The 21,178-nt window shown below is 35.7% G+C and overlaps 1 protein-coding gene across 1 annotated transcript in view; it reads left to right on the top strand.

Annotated features, from left to right (window-relative positions):
• Positions 1-21,178, top strand: part of LOC145670331 (acid ceramidase-like) — an 86,985-nt gene that overhangs the window by 48,871 nt on the left and 16,936 nt on the right. The window contains exon 8 of the mRNA XM_081738859.1: positions 14,602-14,835. Within this exon, the coding sequence (XP_081594985.1) occupies positions 14,602-14,835 (234 nt within the window). The remainder of the gene's footprint in view (positions 1-14,601; positions 14,836-21,178) is intronic.

Raw genomic sequence — 21,178 nt, 5'->3', positions numbered from 1 at the left:
GATGTGTCTTGTAGTTTAAGTAGTATGTGTATATTTGTAATGTAGTATCAGTGGTAGTGGTAGTTAAGTGATGAAAGAGTGTGTGAGATAATTAAATATGGACAGTGTAGTATTTACTATGCGATAAATTCTTTATTATTCCGTCATTAAGTGAACTCATACACAATATTTAATAGTGAACTTAATATAGTATAATAATTCCGTGTACAAGGTCACATTCAGTTGTTCAAGGGTTGATTATATCGTCGCTAGCCCTAGTGTCAAAAGTCAGTACTAACCGCCATTCTTCCGTCGAGGTGCTTAGTGATTTAGATTTCATGAAATTGACCTTTCTTTCCGAAATAAAACCTAGAAGGTATAATTCACAGCCCATATGAATGTACAGTTAGGTCAAGTGACCCAAAATTAATATATTCTGAAGGTTTCAACATTCTGCATAGTCTAGAAATCGAGATATTTAAGTAAATAAACAATACGTAATTTTTTAACAGAAGTCGGGCGATATGATGCTAGTTCTTCGCTTTGGAATTATATTAGATGTTCATTTTTCTTCGTGGCTGCAGAAGTTCATTGTTACTGCAGAATTTTATAAACATTAAATATTATCGCGGATAATTCTATTTTCAGTGAACATACGTAGGATTTTTTTTTCGTTCTTAATAAAGCTACCAGGTATTACATAGTATTGTGTGTGTGGTGAAGGAGTCTTGAGTTCGAGTGAGGTTGTCGTGCGGTGATCGGAATGGGAAATGTTTGTAGTGACTATAGATTTTAAAGTGTTATGATGAAATGGGTATATAGGCTGGGCGTAGATAGAGGAAACAGGGTGTTTGTAAGAATATAGCGTCGTAGTAAATGAGAATGATGATATGAATATTATATGAATATTAATGTGAATATGAATATAAAGTATATGAATATTGTAATAAATGAATATAGAATATAGGACACCCATATAGTTAAATATATATATAGTAGCCCAGTGAATACTTCGCCGCGTGTTGATATATATATATATTGAATAGATACGTGTAGCTACAAACATCTCGGGTTCTGACCCCTGCACCATAATATCACGCGGACCGGACGGCGATATATAGTCGGACTATGGTAATACTTTGTAGCTTAATGTGTTATAATAATAATCAACCATAGTAATACCATCTGATAGAATGGGTAGCATCATACAATCGCTGACTAGACATATTGAATAATAAATTGTGAAAAGACAGTAGTAGTTATACATCAGGGCTGTAGTGAATTATATTTTCTGGTCGGTTTTTAAAATAGAATATCCTGCTCCGTGAGATTTTTTTTTTCCCACGTTACCTACTCGGGCTAGCTTACAATGTTCATGGAGGCGACAGCTCTGACAGGGTTACAGAATCAAAACAATTAATTATTGAAATTTATTTTCCCGTACCCGGGCATCGACCCCATTTCCCCTTGAATATTTTCGTTTTCTTTTCTTAGTTTCCAAACTAGCTAGTGATGGAAATTAATCGATGCCTCAGAATTTAGCGCATTCTGCGAAGGGGAGCTATCGGTGAGGTTTGGCAATAGAAATCACCGATCCAAAATTCAGTTTATTTAATTTTCTTTTTATTTCGGCAAATCATTAGTTAGGGATATCTTAGATAATACTTCTATTCTAGTTTCATAACTGTCCTCGAACCTTCTTAGTTTTTCTAAGGGGTCGAATATATTTTTTTTTACTTAGAGATTTCAAAATTGGGGACGCAGTTACCTGGTCCCTTTCCCCCTCTCCTTTTATCCTGCTGGTCTGGGCCGGATACGGGGATCGGATTTCAATCTTACAAGCAAACTCTTGTGGGATTGGGATCTGATGGACACAGAACTTGCATCCTTGGCAGCAGGGCGCCCCTTGAGTCTACGTATTTGAGTAGACAGACCACCCTTTTTGGCATGTAAAGGATATTTTGGCTATGGATTTTGTTGAGAGCGAAATTCGACTTCTATCTTTGTAGCGTTAGTTATTTCTCACTTAAGTCTTTGGCGCCCCTATTCTTCGTCTTCCTTCTTCTCTATCTCTCTATCTGTCTTCATTTCTTAAAGTTTTTTTTTCAACCTTTCCCCCCCCCCAAGATTTTGAACTTGTTACTTACGATTTATTTAACGTACAACTCTGATCTGAAATTACCAGCTGAGACGTTGCAAGACACGATTCATGGATAAAGTAGATATTGATTGGGTCCTCCATCACATTTTGACCTATCGCTGAAATGAACAAAGACTTAGTATTTGACGACACTTCGATTACGTTCTTTCACCGTCGTTCCTCGTAAGTTTTTTTTTTAATCCATTGGTCACTTTCTTTTCTGTGTTGGTTTTCGATTACTTTGTAGTTAACCTGGGCCCAGAAATTGTATTTTAGGTTATCTAGTTATATCTTTAGAAATGCTCTGTGTTACGTGCCTGCCTTCCAAAGTTTTTTTTCCATGATTTAAGCACGAACTGATTATATAAAAGTGAAAAATTTATAGATGCGCGGTATCAAGTAAAAAATCAATTTTCTTTTTCATATGTAATGTCGGAAGTCATTTGTTTTTGGACAATGTTTGCAACCTTGTAAAAATTTTATTATTGGGGTGATTAATTTAAATGTGTGCGCATTTATTGAATATATATATATATATATATATATATATATATATATATATATATATATATATATATATATATAGAGAGAGAGAGAGAGAGAGAAATGAATACGTCGAAATGTATATGTACTTAATATGTGAATATGATTTTAAAGTAAAAGTATGATATTAAATGTATTATGAATATATGTGAGAGCGCTCGTGTCTGTCCCCCCTAAACGTGTATTGGTTGCTATAGTTTGCCAGTGAGTTTTCCGACGAATTTGAGAATGTAGATTTTGTCATGAATACCGCCGTGCACTTAAGTAATTTTCCTTTTCTTTTGAATAAATGTAAATGATACCTTATGTAATTCTGTAATGCCATGTATTGGAAAGTACGGCAGGTCTAAACGTAACCCACATCATAACGAATATTATCCCTGAACTACCAACCCAAAAACCATTGTGGAAAGTGTACCTTGAATCCTTCTCACCTGCATATGTATCCTGTGACTTGACCAGTTTTTTTTTTTTTTTATCCTCAATTTAAACCTTCATACTCCGTACACCTGCGGGAGATCGTTTTTAAAATCCGAGTCATATACAAATATATACGAAAGTGATCTTGAAGAAAGGTCTCATGACGTGTCCCTGTGTTAAATAAATAACTTAAAACTAAGCAAATAATAAGTTTGGAAATGGACCGTCTAAGAGGAGAAACGTCCTCTAGCGATAGTGATTTTTCGAAATCCCTGGATGGGTATAAAGCGTCGCAGTGTGCGATTGCAGATATAAACTGTTAAAAGTTATAAACCAAGTATAGACGATGAATGGTTTTGTAAACCAATATATATATATATAGATATATATAAACACGAACGAAGTTAAATGGAGCGAAATGTTCTGGACACTATGAGTAGTGCGTGATCTGTGATTTGAACGCTCAAAATCATTAATATTTTATTACCCGATGTGAGGTAGAGACTCATATAAGTCCTGATACACCAAAAAGTTCCTTTTTTTTCTCTTTTCTTTCCTCTTTGTCAATTTTTTTTAAAAGTGAAATAAGTGTCTCCTTTGCGTATGTCGCAAATCATAATTTTGATTTAGCATGCCTAAGATACAATATATGTAATTATTTTTATTTGTCAAGATGATTGAATATATAAAAATTTACTAGAATATAACACTATGTACTCTATTAATATATAACCAATAACTTGTGCTTGTAATATTTTCTTCATAATTATTTGTTTGTCTTTTGTTTTCACTATGGATGTAATAAATTATTTGTATCTTTGTAGTTAGTTGGTTTCCTTTAACCATATATACACTGTCCTGAGTGAGTGAGCGTGTGAATGCATGATAGATTTAATATAAGTAATTTTAGTGATATCATTTGTTGTATTAACATCTATAATATATGTGTCGTGTTTTAATATATGTGTTAAGGTAAATAACCTAGGTCATGAAGGACCGTCACTAACGGTTTAAATCGGCTCTAGGAGTGAAACAAAAATAGCAGGACGAGCCTAAATACGACATCTTTCTTCCAGGAAGTTGAGACTCCTATTGATACGATACATAAATTTATATTGAGTTGATAAGTTTGGTTTTTTTTTTTTTTTCTTGGCTAATTCATATGTGTGGTCGATCCTAGAGAACAGAGTCCAGATGCTGGATGGTAATCAATTACCGGTTGGAATAACAGTACAAAGGATTAAATTTCACTTTTCTCATTCCCAGGTCTAGGTCTGGGCAACCCCATGATCGTGGTGCCTGGAGCTAGGTCTGGGTGGTATGAGGGAACATGTGTCTATTTCGAAGCATTCCAAAATTGATTAGTCGTTAATAACATTTAGAATGATTCATCTTTCAACGACTTTCCCGACCTTTTACTATATTTCCGGAATTATCCAGTAATCTGTTTCTCATTAAAATACCCTATTTCTTTTCTTTCTTCTTTTCCTACCTCCTTTTACCCTTCTACTTTCTTTTCTTTCTTTCCTATTTCTGAATGAAAGAAAACGGAGTCATGACAGAGTAGTCGCTATTTGCACGGTCAATAAGTTGTTTCGATGAGTTTTCTTCGGGAGTCCGATATGGAGTAATTAACGATAACAAGAAAGTTTATTGAAATTTACTGTATTGGAAAATAATCATGACTTCAATTAGTAGATGATGTTTCGTAAATCGTCCTCGTTAAAGAGAATTAATTTGTAGCGACTTCTCTCCTCTACATTAGCTCTCTTTTCTTCGTTTACTTTCAATATTGGCGGACCGTGACAGGATGTTAAAACGATCTATGGACGAAGTTTTCTTTCAATATTGGCGACCGTTGACATCGGACAGTTACCATGGAAACAATTGTTTTCCCTGGTAACGAATCTGAAATTATTTATTAAACACTGTTTAGGATCGAGCACATATTGACTTGGCCACAAAAGGTGCATAATTAAAAAGTTATAGTGGGATTAAATAATTATAGTCATTGGCTGTTCTGCTATCTTTGTCTCTCTCTGTAGAAAGGGGGAAATGAAGGAATTTGCTAAAGTGACTTCTAAAATTTGAAAATGCTGGAAGTTGACGCAAGGAGGGAATTAGATAGGAGTCCCTTAATTTATGAATAGTACTTGATTAATAAGTATTGTTAGTTTATAAGGATATAATTGCATGTGTTTATATTGTGTCTTTTTATATGGAAACTATGGCAACCAATAGGGAAGTAGTATCACACGAGAACGCGGAAGTCTCATGTACGCAATGTACTTTAGAAAGTAGTGAGAAAAGAGCTCGCGTCTCTCGTAGGCTAGTGAGGTGTCACGAATGTGGGCTGAAATGGATTCATTTCAGTTGTATTAATTTAGAGGATACTGCTGAAAACGCAGAAAAGGTCCGGGCTGGTGAGATAGTTAAATACTGCAAAGAATGTGAGGGGAAGCTCCACCAGTCGCGTGAACCCATGAGTTTATCCTCTGAAAAAGAAAATGAACATCCCGATTCGGATGGTGAGCGAGGGTATAGTACCCCGAAGAACCGAGGCCAAATATCTCCAGTGGAGATATCTGACCTCGATGATGATGAAAGAGATGGGGATCCAAGTGGTGATAAAACCAAAGAAAAGCAAAGGAAGACTGTGTCATCTAATAATGACGCTCTCCTCCTTTCATTGCAACAAATGCTACAGAAAATAGATGAAAAAATAGATAAGAATAGCCGGGAAATGAATGAAAAAATAGTTGCCTCGAACCGAGAAACCGAATCTCGATTCGAAGTATTAACTCACAAAATAGACAATATATGTGTAGACTTCGCTTCCTCAATAAACAAATTGAGGGAGCAAACGTCTACTGAAATTGATTTGGTCAGATGCGAGGCTCAACAGTCCATAAAGCAACTTCAGCAGGAGACTGAAAGTAAATTAGATCATGTAAATTCTGAAATTGAACAAATGGATACTAAATTGTATAAAATCAACAATAAATTAGAAACGCAGCAGGCCGAAATTGATAGTTTAAAGTCAACCTTGTCAGACCTATCATTGGAAACCAAACTGGAAGTAACTGACCAGAAAATTTCGAAAATTCAAAACGAGATAGCAAATATTCAAAAAGAAATGACAAAATCTAGTTGCGAAAAATCAGAGGTAACCTATCCTTTCCCCGGTAGCGATTCCTCAGGAATATTACCTGCTATAACAACTACCCGTGGCGCAGGAAAAGAAAATTTAGTGTCAGTTGATGCACGGGATATTGCGACGCACTACCCCATGCATCGGTCAGAACCAAAGTCGTGGTTCAATTCCAATAGTGTGTCGAATCAGTCGAGTGTTGTGACGACTACGGTCACTAGCGTGAGTGCTCCCTCCTTACATGGAGGTATACAATCACATAGCGTGTTGCCGGGAAGAGGAGATGGGTGCCATTCTGAGTCGTTGTTCATGGGTGCGATTGGTCCGGGGATGGAGCCCAACATATTCAATACGACCAACAAAATCCCTTTCACTTACATGGGTAATTATAACACCGCTACGACGTCGTCGGTGGTAAATCCGGTGACGACTCCGATTGTGCAGGATAATATGTTAATTCCCAGTAACTATTCCCCTGCTTATGTTAGTATGGGTTCCAAGGTTTCGCTGAGGGACATCGAACGTTTTCCCACTTTTGACGGGAATATTACCAATGGACTGCCTCGTGTTTTCCTGCTACCTAAAAGGTGAACTCACAATTTCCAGAATCTAAACTTTTCAACTGTACTGAGGACAAAAAACGGGAACTTCTATCTCAATACCCAAAGTGAATGTTACACTGTCTCATTTGAGTGTATGAGTGTATGAGTGAGTAGTTAGTTTATTAGTATTAATACATGTTAATTCTATTCAACAAAATTTTGTTATTCAAACAAAAATTTTTTTTACGACGCCGGGGAACTGTAATATGCCATTTCAGTCTAATGATATGTTCTTGATAGGAGGGTGCCCGAAATTTTTTGCACCGACTGTACTTGATGTTTAACAAAAGATTTCTGGCTGTTCATATAATTCGTAATTTTATTTGTTATTCTATTTCAAATTAACATGAGAAACTGTAAAAAATTCATTAGGAATTATAGTTTTGGGAATCAATACCTTTATTTATATTTTAAATTAGTTATAAGTCTTGTATATGGATGTGTAAATGGATTATTACAATTCTTACGGTGTCAGTGCTATCTGAAAACATAGGTCCACTATTGGACGGAACTTTCCAGATCAAATAACCAATCTAAAATTCGACAGAATTTTCAGGACCACCCTTCACCTCTCTTTTAGATACCTAGGTCCTTCTAAAATCTAGTTTAATCCAGATTTTACCAAATTTTATTCGTTTCAAAGCCCCACCGCCAAAATGCTTAGTTTTGATTGGATGATAAACCCACGCTATGATATTAGGGCGCAATTATTCCATTCCACGCCAGGAAATTTTACTGACAACAGCCAGATTCGGATCTTCTCGATCATAAAGTTGAAAAGGGAGTAGAAAGCTGCAAACAAGGTAATATTTGGATTTCATTAACACCTAACATCGTTGGAAGTCTCTAGGAGCCAAAAACTATTAAATTTCATACTAAAAACTGAACTAAAAAGCTGAAATAGGAAGTGCAGTATAGTAACGCCATGTTGTGCAGATATAGTTCGTGATGGACAGAATTCAGGATAGTGTGTGCATTTAATCTCCTTTCCCAAACCCAGTTTGCAGTTCAGTGAATCGAATAGTTAAATTTCCCTCTTGCCCCTCCTGAATCAGTGTAGGTTCGGTCAGACCTGTCCGTTCAGTAATCTGTCTGTGTAGTTAGTACGTGATTTTTTTTTCATATATATATATATGGCGGTATTTTAGGTCTGTTTGTATTGTTACTAACCATCAGCATGTACGTGTAAATTAAGCAGAGGGCTCCTATCTGACTCCCAACTTGGGAGTACGGCTTCCAGCGGGATGAGTTGAACATGTAGTTTGTTCCGGGTTCCTGCCCCTTCAGGGCAGGGGTCCTATTGTTAGCTAATACTTCGATATGTCCCCTCAGGGCATTGATTAAACAGGTTAAGTAAAGAATGTGATTTGGTAAATATAAGGGTCAGTTGGCCCTGTTCATTTCTTTCCTTTCGTTACCTTGCATAGAGCCGATTTAAAATGGTAAAATCTGAATGTTGTCTGTGTATATTTATTAGTATAACATGTATTAATGATAGTGATGATTGGTGTGTATTGGCATGATGTGTCTTGTAGTTTAAGTAGTATGTGTATATTTGTAATGTAGTATCAGTGGTAGTGGTAGTTAAGTGATGAAAGAGTGTGTGAGATAATTAAATATGGACAGTGTAGTATTTACTATGCGATAAATTCTTTATTATTCCGTCATTAAGTGAACTCATACACAATATTTAATAGTGAACTTAATATAGTGTAATAATTCCGTGTACAAGGTCACATTCAGTTGTTCAAGGGTTGATTATATCGTCGCTAGCCCTAGTGTCAAAAGTCAGTACTAACCGCCATTCTTCCGTCGAGGTGCTTAGTGATTTAGATTTCATGAAATTGACCTTTCTTTCCGAAATAAAACCTAGAAGGTATAATTCACAGCCCATATGAATGTACAGTTAGGTCAAGTGACCCAAAATTAATATATTCTGAAGGTTTCAACATTCTGCATAGTCTAGAAATCGAGATATTTAAGTAAATAAACAATACGTAATTTTTTAACAGAAGTCGGGCGATATGATGCTAGTTCTTCGCTTTGGAATTATATTAGATGTTCATTTTTCTTCGTGGCTGCAGAAGTTCATTGTTACTGCAGAATTTTATAAACATTAAATATTATCGCGGATAATTCTATTTTCAGTGAACATACGTAGGATTTTTTTTTCGTTCTTAATAAAGCTACCAGGTATTACATAGTATTGTGTGTGTGGTGAAGGAGTCTTGAGTTCGAGTGAGGTTGGTTGAGGTGGAATGGGAAATGTTTGTAGTGACTATAGATTTTAAAGTGTTATGATGAAATGTGTATATAGGCTGGGCGTAGATAGAGGAAACAGGGTGTTTGTAAGAATATAGCGTCGTAGTAAATGAGAATGATGATATGAATATTATATGAATATTAATGTGAATATGAATATAAAGTATATGAATATTGTAATAAATGAATATAGAATATAGGACACCCATATAGTTAAATATATATAGTAGCCCAGTGAATACTTCGCCGCGTGTTGATATATATATATATTGAATAGATACGTGTAGCTACAAACATCTCGGGTTCTGACCCCTGCACCATAATATCACGCGGACCGGACGGCGATATATAGTCGGACTATGGTAATACTTTGTAGCTTAATGTGTTATAATAATAATCAACCATAGTAATACCATCTGATAGAATGGGTAGCATCATACAATCGCTGACTAGACATATTGAATAATAAATTGTGAAAAGACAGTAGTAGTTATACATCAGGGCTGTAGTGAATTATATTTTCTGGTCGCTTTTTAAAATAGAATATCCTGCTCCGTGAGATTTTTTTTTTCCCACGTTACCTACTCGGGCTAGCTTACAATGTTCATGGAGGCGACAGCTCTGACAGGGTTACAGAATCAAAACAATTAATTATTGAAATTTATTTTCCCGTACCCGGGCATCGACCCCATTTCCCCTTGAATATTTTCGTTTTCTTTTCTTAGTTTCCAAACTAGCTAGTGATGGAAATTAATCGATGCCTCAGAATTTAGCGCATTCTGCGAAGGGGAGCTATCGGTGAGGTTTGGCAATAGAAATCACCGATCCAAAATTCAGTTTATTTAATTTTCTTTTTATTTCGGCAAATCATTAGTTAGGGATATCTTAGATAATACTTCTATTCTAGTTTCATTACTGTCCTCGAACCTTCTTAGTTTTTCTAAGGGGTCGAATATATATTTTTTTTTACTTAGAGATTTCAAAATTGGGGACGCAGTTACCTGGTCCCTTTCCCCCTCTCCTTTTATCCTGCTGGTCTGGGCCGGATACGCGGATCGGATTTCAATCTTACAAGCAAACTCTTGTGGGATTGGGATCTGATGGACACAGAACTTGCATCCTTGGCAGCAGGGCGCCCCTTGAGTCTACGTATTTGAGTAGACCACCCTTTTTGGCATGTTAAGGATATTTTGGCTATGGATTTTGTTGAGAGCGAAATTCGACTTCTATCTTTGTAGTGTTAGTTATTTCTCACTTAAGTCTTTGGCGCCCCTATTCTTCGTCTTCCTTCTTCTCTATCTCTCTATCTGTCTTCATTTCTTAAAGTTTTTTTTTCAACCTTTCCCCCCCCAAGATTTTGAACTTGTTACTTACGATTTATTTAACGTACAACTCTGATCTGAAATTACCAGCTGAGACGTTGCAAGACACGATTCATGGATAAAGTAGATATTGATTGGGTCCTCCATCACATTTTGACCTATCGCTGAAATGAACAAAGACTTAGTATTTGACGACACTTCGATTACGTTCTTTCACCGTCGTTCCTCTTAAGTTTTTTTTAATCCATTGGTCACTTTTCTGTGTTGGTTTCCGATTACTTTGTAGTTAACCTGGGCCCAGAAATTGTATTTTAGGTTATCTAGTTATATCTAGAAATGCTCTGTGTTACGTGCCTGCCTTCCAAAGTTTTTTTTTTTTTCATTATTTAAGCACGAACTGATTATATAAAAGTGAAAAATTTATAGATGCGCGGTATCAAGTAAAAAATCAATTTTCTTTTTCATATGTAATGTCGGAAGTCATTTGTTTTTGGACAATGTTTGCAACCTTGTAAAAATTTTATTATTGGGGTGATTAATTTAAATGTGTGCGCATTTATTGAATATAAATATATATATATATATATATATATAGAGAGAGAGAGAGAGAGAGAGAAATGAATACGTCGAAATGTATATGTACTTAATATGTGAATATGATTTTAAAGTAAAAGTATGATATTAAATGTATTATGAATATATGTAAGAGCGCTCGTGTCTGTCCTCCCTAAACGTGTATTGGTTGCTATAGTTTGCCAGTGAGTTTTCCGACGAATTTGAGAATGTAGATTTTGTCATGAATACCGCCGTGCACTTAAGTAATTTTCCTTTTCTTTTGAATAAATGTAAATGATACCTTATGTAATTCTGTAATGGCATGTATTGGAAAGTAACGGCAGGTCTAAACGTAACCCACATCATAACGAATATTATCCCTGAACTACCAACCCAAAAACCATTGTGGAAAGTGTACCTTGAATCCTTCTCACCTGCATATGTATCCTGTGACTTGACCAGTTTTTTTTTTTTATCCTCAATTTAAACCTTCATACTCCGTACACCTGCGGGAGATCGTTTTTAAAATCCGAATCATATACAAATATATACGAAAGTGATCTTGAAGAAAGGTCTCATGACGTGTCCCTGTGTTAAATAAATAACTTAAAACTAAGCAAATAATAAGTTTGGAAATGGACCGTCTAAGAGGAGAAACGTCCTCTAGCGATAGTGATTTTTCGAAATCCCTGGATGGGTATAAAGCGTCGCAGTGTGCGATTGCAGATATAAACTGTTAAAAGTTATAAACCAAGTATAGACGATGAATGGTTTTGTAAACCAATATATATATATATATAGATATATATAAACACGAACGAAGTTAAATGGAGCGAAATGTTCTGGACACTATGAGTAGTGCGTGATCTGTGATTTGAACGCTCAAAATCATTAATATTTTATTACCCGATGTGAGGTAGAGACTCATATAAGTCCTGATACACCAAAAAGTTCCTTTTTTTTTCTCTTTTCTTTCCTCTTTGTCAATTTTTTTTAAAAGTGAAATAAGTGTCTCCTTTGCGTATGTCGCAAATCATAATTTTGATTTAGCATGCCTAAGATACAATATATGTAATTATTTTTATTTGTCAAGATTGAATATATAAAAATTTACTAGAATATAACACTATGTACTCTATTAATATATAACCAATAACTTGTGCTTGTAATATTTTCTTCATAATTATTTGTTTGTCTTTTGTTTTCACTATGGATGTAATAAATTATTTGTATCTTTGTAGTTAGTTGGTTTCCTTTAACCATATATACACTGTCCTGAGTGAGTGAGCGTGTGAATGCATGATAGATTTAATATAAGTAATTTTAGTGATATCATTTGTTGTATTAACATCTATAATATATGTGTCGTGTTTTAATATATGTGTTAAGGTAAATAACCTAGGTCATGAAGGACCGTCACTAACGGTTTAAATCGGCTCTAGGAGTGAAACAAAAATAGCAGGACGAGCCTAAATACGACATCTTTCTTCCAGGAAGTTGAGACTCCTATTGATACGATACATAAATTTATATTGAGTTGATAAGTTTGGTTTTTTTTTTTTCTTGGCTAATTCATATGTGTGGTCGATCCTAGAGAACAGAGTCCAGATGCTGGATGGTAATCAATTACCGGTTGGAATAACAGTACAAAGGATTAAATTTCACTTTTCTCATTCCCAGGTCTAGGTCTGGGCAACCCCATGATCGTGGTGCCTGGAGCTAGGTCTGGGTGGTATGAGGGAACATGTGTCTATTTCGAAGCATTCCAAAATTGATTAGTCGTTAATAACATTTAGAATGATTCATCTTTCAACGACTTTCCCGACCTTTTACTATATTTCCGGAATTATCCAGTAATCTGTTTCTCATTAAAATACCCTATTTCTTTTCTTTCTTCTTTTCCTACCTCCTTCTTTTACCCTTCTACTTTCTTTTCTTTCTTTCCTATTTCTGAATGAAAGAAAACGGAGTTATGACAGAGTAGTCGCTATTTGCACGGTCAATAAGTTGTTTCGATGAGTTTTCTTCGGGAGTCCGATATGGAGTAATTAACGATAACAAGAAAGTTTATTGAAATTTACTGTATTGGAAAATAATCATGACTTCAATTAGTAGATGATGTTTCGTAAATCGTCCTCGTTAAAGAGAATTAATTTGTAGCGACTTCTCTCCAGTACATTGCACGTTATTATTAATTTTTTTTTCGTTTACTTTCAATGTAACTGACAAGAATGTAGGCATATACAAAACAAATTACATCAAGTACTGCTTTCTGACACATGTTTCTCATCCCAGCCGCCATGTTGAATCCGCCATATTGGATTCAGCTTTCGGTTTTTCAAATGGGAATAGGTGCAAATGATACATCAAATTCATTACAATATTCTCGGAAATTCAGAGCTGTAGTGAATTTTACCGCAACTTGTATCGTTTGGAAGGTATTGCGTGTTAAATCCCTCCAGGCCCTTCGCGAGTATACATTGCAGAGTAATATCAGTTACGCTTACGTTTTTGATGTTGACAAATCAAAACAATTTTTAGGTATAAACAAACTCTTTACAGCATTGGTGTCATAATCTTATTACATTTCTGTGAGTGATTGTTATTACTTTCATGTTATATTATAATAAGAAAGTATATTACGGTCAAAATGCTTAATGTCAATCCAGATACGACCAGATTTGGATGAAGACCTACCATTTTTGTATTGACGTCTGTATGTCTGTACCTTTAGAGAATATTTGAACAATAAATCACGTAAAAAATTACATACACGGGGACCTGCTCAACTTTCTATTTGGTTCAATATTCGTGAAGTGCCTGGCATTTAACATGCAATACCTTTCAAACGGTACAAGCTACGGTAAAACTCCTTACACCAATGAATTTCCAAGGAAATGTACAAGAATTTTATGTATCAATTGCACCTATTCCCATTTGAAATACCAAAAGTTGAATCCAATATGCCGGGTCCAAGATGGCGGCCGGGGTGGATAACACGTGTCAGACAAGCAGTATTTGATCCAGTTTGTTTTGCATGTGTCCACATTCATGTTCAGTTACATCTAAAGAAACTAAAAGCAATTTTGTGTCGTACCGTTATAGTAGTGTATGGAACTCCGGGTATATGTAGACCCATAAATATGCAAATTACCCGTATGGGCCGCTAAAATTAGTGCAATACACATTGGATTTGCATCAATGCATTTGAATCAATTTTACACGAATTCCGAGGGGACACTTCGCGAATATACCTTGTAAGAGTTAATAATTTTAAATCCTCGCGTATAGCACTTAAGCTGATAATAATAATAATAATAATAATAATAATAATAATAATAATAATAATAATAAAGCTCCGTTGTGGCTATATAGTTGTGTTTTCACCTTCAGTTCCAGCTGGGAGCTTACGTGACTCGGCTCGCGTGTGAAGCTGTAAATCCACGTCTTATACGGCCTCAGCGGTGAACGGGTCGCTAAACTTCAAACCAACCAGTAATTATAAAATAATAATTAAAAATTATAATTTTAAGTGCCAAGTACAAGTGTATAACTTGTTACAAAGTAAGAAAGTTAGTATTAGATTTGCATAATATGTAATTGCCTATTTTGTGTTCACTGCTTCAGGGATGCATTATAACGAGAGGCAGGAATGATTTCGATATATTGACTATGGATCAGCTAAGGGCAGCGAACAAGAATTCGTGGTATCTAGTGCAAACGAATTACGATCATTGGCATAAGCCTCCTTTTTATGATGATCGCAGAACACCTGCTACATACTGTTTGAATCATCTGGATAGACAACAGCCTTTGAAGATGCTTTACAATGTGTTATCAACGAAACCAGTTCTTAATAAGGTAGGTTTGTAGATTGAACAAGGGAAGTGTGTGTGTTCGAATTGCAAAGATATTTTGAAATTATAAAATTTAATTTCGAACAAAAAGATTATCGTTAAAAAGATTGACTCGCCTTAGCTTTTTTTCTAAAAAAATCTTGTTATATATATTTCAACGAGGGCATATCATCATCATCAGTACGAAACGTTTAAGGAATTTTTACGTTGCTTTGTGGGTTCACTTTACCAGTAATCTTTCTGCACTATATTAAAACTATTATACCATTGACATCAAATTCAATCCTGAATTTACTGCAAAAGAACCCTCTTCAAGTACTAAAGTACCAAATTGTGTTTTAATGCACACATAGGAAAGGTTGTCAATGAAACTTTTAGATATCTAGGTATTGTAATAAGTACTAGAGATTTTAAGAATCCACATGTTATTATTATGTTATTCAGTTTTCTAGTACGAAGCAAACTTGATTATGCAAGTATAGTTTGGACACCGTATTATAAGCAGTACATTGCAAAAATTGAACGAAATGAGAATAAGTTTCTAAGATATTTATATTATAAAACTTACAGAATAAACCCTTATGAAGATAAAATATCGTATGCAACTCTCCTAAGGTTATTTGATGTTGGAACTTTATCGGCTAGACGGAAGTATTTTCAACTTATATTTCGTTTTAAGTTAGTAAACGGAATTCTTGATAGTCCTGAGTATTTACGTTCATTAAATTTTAATAGTACATACAACTGCTTGTCATAAACTCATTTATTCATTATTTTGGCTGTATGCAGTTCAAGCAGTTTAATTCTCTTTTTAATTTAAAAGGACTAGCACATCCTAGCAGACGATGTTACTATGTGTGTGTGTTCTCTCACTCAGCGGATGCATGTGGGCGGTGTGACCTTGATCAGCACTTCTTTAGCCAATCACAGCCCTACGTCACTTAACGCGTGAAACCCACGCGAACAGCGAGAGCTGAAGAGATTTAGCGGGAGACAAACTACTTGGCGCCGAAGAGACGAATGTGCAACAGCTTCTACTACCCTGCTGCAACAAGACATTGTGTAATCATATTCTGCACTTAGTCGAATCGAATTATTTTTCATATTATAAGAAACATCCATACTCATTATTATCACAACTGTATTTCCTAGTTTAAAGCTATGTAAGTATTAATATAATTAAAATTTCCCAAATCGATTGATGAGTATTTTCTGCGATTGTGCATGTCATCTCCTATGCCTGGTGGTCGTCTATTTGAGTACATGGTGCAAAATTTACTTTTTACTTATTATTTGTGTAATTTGTTAGTTTTCGGAAATATGATGCTGAATTTGTTGTGTCTCTAAAGGTTGTACGTAGAATTTTTGCTTACGTGTAGTTGGCGTTGAAGGGAATCTTTTCATATGATTACTTGTTTCATCGTCAACGCTCGAGCAAACGTTCTATTTACGACTATCAAATATAATGCTTGCTCTATCTGGATCACCATCCTATGGAGTAAACATTATAAAATGGTGCCGGGATATATGTGTCGAAGCAGGAACCTTTCTTTTTGTATAAATGTTCAGTTTTGTGTCTACGAACATAGGCCTAGGTATTCTTGATGTTCAAAACTTGCTGCGTAATTTTGCCGCCATCTCAGAGAGTCAATAGTACATGAAATTCGTGTCATTGTATCCTTGTCCAGTGCATTCATCCTTGCATATTGAAGCCTAAATCCTGTCTAAATTAGACTACTTTTATTATTTGCATTCTTAGATTTTTGCAGAAATTAGTCAATTATTTGTGTTAGCGAGTTTGTTATATTTGCAACGTCATGGCTGAGGGTGATCTTAGAACAGTTCTCTTATCTATGCAAAGGGAACTGAGTGTATCAATTAATGAAATTAAAGAAAGCCAAAATGAATTGAGTGATAATCAAAAGCGTGTGAGTGAAAGCGTTGAGGCGATAAATGTAAACCAACCGAAAATGCAAGATAATATCAATGAATTAAGTAGCGAGTGTCGTGAAAACATATCCCGATGTAAAGATGATTTGTCAGGTGAAATTAACAATGTGAATAAGTGTATTAGTGCAGTGCGGCATGAATTGATAGAACGAATTGAAGCAGTGGAATTAAAGTGTTTTAATACGAGTGAAGATATACGTAGAAGTGTACGTGAATTAGCCGATGCAGTGCATGATATACGGGGCACAGTTGAAGAAAATACGCGCCAAGTAAACGACCAACAACGTCAATTAAATGAATGTCACAATAGAGTGGATGATTATGAGAAAAGGTTACGTTTGGTCGAAAGTCTCGACAAGTACCGTGAAAGCAGAATTCAGAAGTGCGAGACTAAACAAAGTGAATACGGTATAGCAGTGCAAGAGTGTATTCAAGTGTGCCACGAACAGAGTAAATTTAACCAGCAGTGTTTTGAAACGTGTCTCCGCGCCAGTGAATTAAGTGAACAAACCAAGCAAGATGTGGAGCGATTATCAGAGCGTGTGCAGCGTATAGAATTAGCAAATGAGCACCATGATACTGGAAGTAATATGTCACAAAGAAATACAGGATCCGTGCACAGTGTGAAGCGCGAGAGGAAATCGAGCAGTGAGTCTCAAATGGCGTCTGATACAGAGGTGGAAAGTGACGTAATAAAAAGAACCATGCCTAGAATCAAAACCGAAAGAGAAAGTCTGCGTATTAAGCGTGCAAGAAATAGTGAAGTGAATGCAAGGCGTTGTCCGTTGCGATTAGCAGACATTAAGCAACTCTCTACATTTTCAGGTGATATGATGAAGGAAAGTGCAAGTGCATTTTTAGAAAATTTTGGTAGAGAAATGTCGTTCGCCGGAGTGCCTCAAAACGAATATTTGACGATCATGCCGTTGATTCTTAAGGACAGTGCACTTAAGTGGTACGATTTACACGGTAAGAAGTGTCAAACTTTTCAAGAATTTGTGATAGAGTTTCAGAATGCATTTGAGAGTCCCTTAGTGAAAGCCACGCGTCTGCGTAACTTGCGTTCTATCCCATTTGATCCAAAGCGCTATAGTAGTGTTGTTGATTTTGTGACAGAGCGTTTTAGTCAAATTCAAGCTCTGGAAGAGTATGAAAATCCAACCATTACGTTGCCACACATCATCACTCTCCTGCCCAAGCGGTACCAATTAGCTATGATGGGTTCTATGCCTGATAATATAAATCAGTTCCTTGCGAGTGTACAGTCCATTGAAGGATTGTCAGGAATTACTAATATGTACGACAATCAGCATAATAAGCAGAAACAGCAAGGTGGTACCGGTGTTAGCGTGAATAATGTGAAAGTGGAACACGGTAGCGAAGTGAATAGTGATAATAGTGCGTGCTCGAATTTCAAACAAGGATGGAAAAGGAAATTTCATAGACGTGGACGGCGAGGTAATTTTAACAGAAATAATAACAACTCGAACGGTGGTAATCAGTCGCAAGGCAATGGCCGACAAAACACAAGTGCAAATGAAAATCGAAATGAAACGCAGGGTGCAAGGGCAAACGAAAATCAAAGTAGTGCGTCGACTTCCCAAGGTAGTGCGAATCAAAATAATAATTGGTTTCCAACATTTAATAGAGGTCCTGGTGTAAATAACGGTAACAATCAGCAACGTCAATATCCATACCAACAAAGTGGTTTTTACCCGCAGAGTTCTGTGCCTTTAAACTAGTAGCGCCCTCCCACTTGGTCGCTGCAAAGGGGAGGGATTTTAGTAGTGTAAACCGGATTACTTTTCCACATATGTGCAACGAGGAAGATTTACAAGCGGAAGATGATATAAGTAATGATAATGAAGAAGAAGTGATCAAATGCGAATTAGGTCATAATACAATGAGAGTAAAAATTTTGCTAAACGATCAACCCAAAATCTGTCTGTTAGATAGTGGATCAGAGCTGTGCCTATTACGGTACAATATTTTTCGAGAAGTAACAAAGTGTGTAGCAAACGTGCATTTACAAAAAGGAGAGCATATCGTTTTGTGCGATTTTCTAGGAAGAAAGAAAAAGAACGTAAAAGGAAAGGTTATTTTACCGGTACGAATTGAAAATGTGGAAGTGCCAGTTGAATTTCTTGTGTTACCAGAACTGCATGAAGATGTAATACTCGGTGCAAACTTTCTCGAGAAATTAAACAGTGTCATCGATTTTAAGCGAAGTAACTTGCGTGTTGAATTTCAAGGAATTAGTGGTGAAGTACCTTTAATACAGAGAAATAGTGAAAATGTCATTGTAGCTAATGTAAGTGAAATTAAGTGCAAGGTAGCCCCTATTGTTGTGTTGTCCGAGATAAGGGACCTTAATGATTTTTATGCGAGAACGGTGAATGTGTTCCGCAGTGGGTGCGCCGAGCCTTTAGAGAAAATTGAAGCTAGTGACTTTGTGGAGGACTTCCCACCGGATCTATATTTCACAGTAGATGAAATAAGGGATGCAGTTACACGCGCTACGCTGTTTAGTGAAAACGAGAAAGAAGAATTATTTCAGTTGTTAATGAAACATAGAAGAGTGTTCGCCCGTTTTCCTGGCCTGTGCAATAAATTTCAGTACCGATTAGAAGTGGATACAAATGAACCCAGTGTTGCTCGTCCTTACGATATCCCGCACAAATATAAGGAAGGAGTGAGTGAAGAAATCCGAAAATTGTTAAAGTGGGGTGTAATCAGACCTAGTCCGTCACGTCATCTGCTACCTTTGCATATAGTGTTGGAAAAGAGAAGAAAGTTGAACACTATTGGATCCCAACGAACGAAGACTAGTTTATTAACGTTTCCAAGGAAATCAAGAAGAAAGCAAACGAAGATTGCGTGGTGCAAGCGAAAGAAGAAAAAGAAGACGCTGAATAGTGAAATTACCGAACATTTTCGTCGAAATGTCTTGTGGTATATACGACATGGTTATTTAGATGAGCGAAAGTTGTTGAGTTTATTAGAGAAATATTACCATTAGCACTCCGAAGAAGTCAGTTTGAATTTAGAGATATGTTAGGAGGTATTAGAGTAATATACACATCTATTAGAGTATTCCTTTTGTTGTTATTGGAACAACATTAAAGTTTTACCTTAAGACCTACGACCACATTTCACCATGAATTTCATGTGCATCGTTTTCTTTTTGTCTTCTATAAAACTCTATGGGGTTTCCTTAGTATAATTTGTTTGTAACCACATCTCTATGTGTCTTCGTGGTCGTACTTACAATGGGTAGGTTTATATGGTTTTTGTGGGTTGGCTCTTCTTCATTTAGTCGTCAGACCATCCCTAAGATGGATACAGGTTGGCATCTGTAGACATCTGACATTGCTCCAATATAATTCTCCATCATTCGAGCTTATATTGGTTTATTTCTCTCTTCATTATAGTATTCATGTAACAGTCATCATTAAGGTTATATCTATAGGTCTATTATATTATCTATATATATATATTTATTCAGCATCATGTCCTATATAGGTATATTTTAATATTAATTTATCATGTACCATGTACTTATTTGATGAAGTTGCACGAAGGCGTTGAGGATTGGGACGTGCTTGTCGTAGTTTATGCTCGTGAAGCGATTTGGAAAAAAAAAGGAGAATGAAAGAAGAAATACTTACATTTCTTTTGTTAACCCATCCCAAGTCAACTTCCTTTTCACCATAATTATGTTATTTTAACCTTATTATAGTAATTACATGTAACACGTAGAAACATACACTTGATATCCATACACGAAGAATACAACACAAGGAAGAACACACGTAGGTCCAAACAATAAGAAGAACACACATTCTATTCACCTCCACTTAATACGAATGCAGCGGAAATAAGTGCAGCACATTTTAAGTCAAAAAAAAAAAAAAAAAAAAAAAAAAAAAAGGTAGAAACGAAGATGCAAATTATACGTTAATAAGTTTATATGCAATAAGCTACAATATTCCATGCATCTTCATATTGGCGCCGAATCTTGCCTGCAGAGACCGTCTAGAACTTCCACCGATGGACCTAGCCCTATCCAATGGGAAGAGGATAGGAGCAGAAGATTTAATTGCCGAGTGTTCATTCCATGGGAAGAGAATGAACGAAGAGGCTGGCCTATGGACTGAACATTGTTCTGGAGCATGGTGTAGATTGTGAATAGTGGACTACATGGACAGTGTGACGTGTGCAGATAGTAAAAGTATAAACAGTGTGCTATAACTGAACTGTGAAGTGTTGTTATTCGAACTAAATATATATATATATATATATATATATATATATATATATATATATATATATATATATACTCATTCTTTTTTGTTTTGTTCAATTAATTGCAAAAGCGAAAGTGTTTTAAAGGTTGA

Source organism: Thermobia domestica, chromosome 14 (genome assembly GCF_964235325.1).
Source record: "Thermobia domestica chromosome 14, izTheDome1.hap1.1, whole genome shotgun sequence".
In the NCBI taxonomy this organism is placed as follows: domain Eukaryota; kingdom Metazoa; phylum Arthropoda; class Insecta; order Zygentoma; family Lepismatidae; genus Thermobia; species Thermobia domestica.
This window is presented reverse-complemented; position numbering and strand designations above follow the sequence as displayed.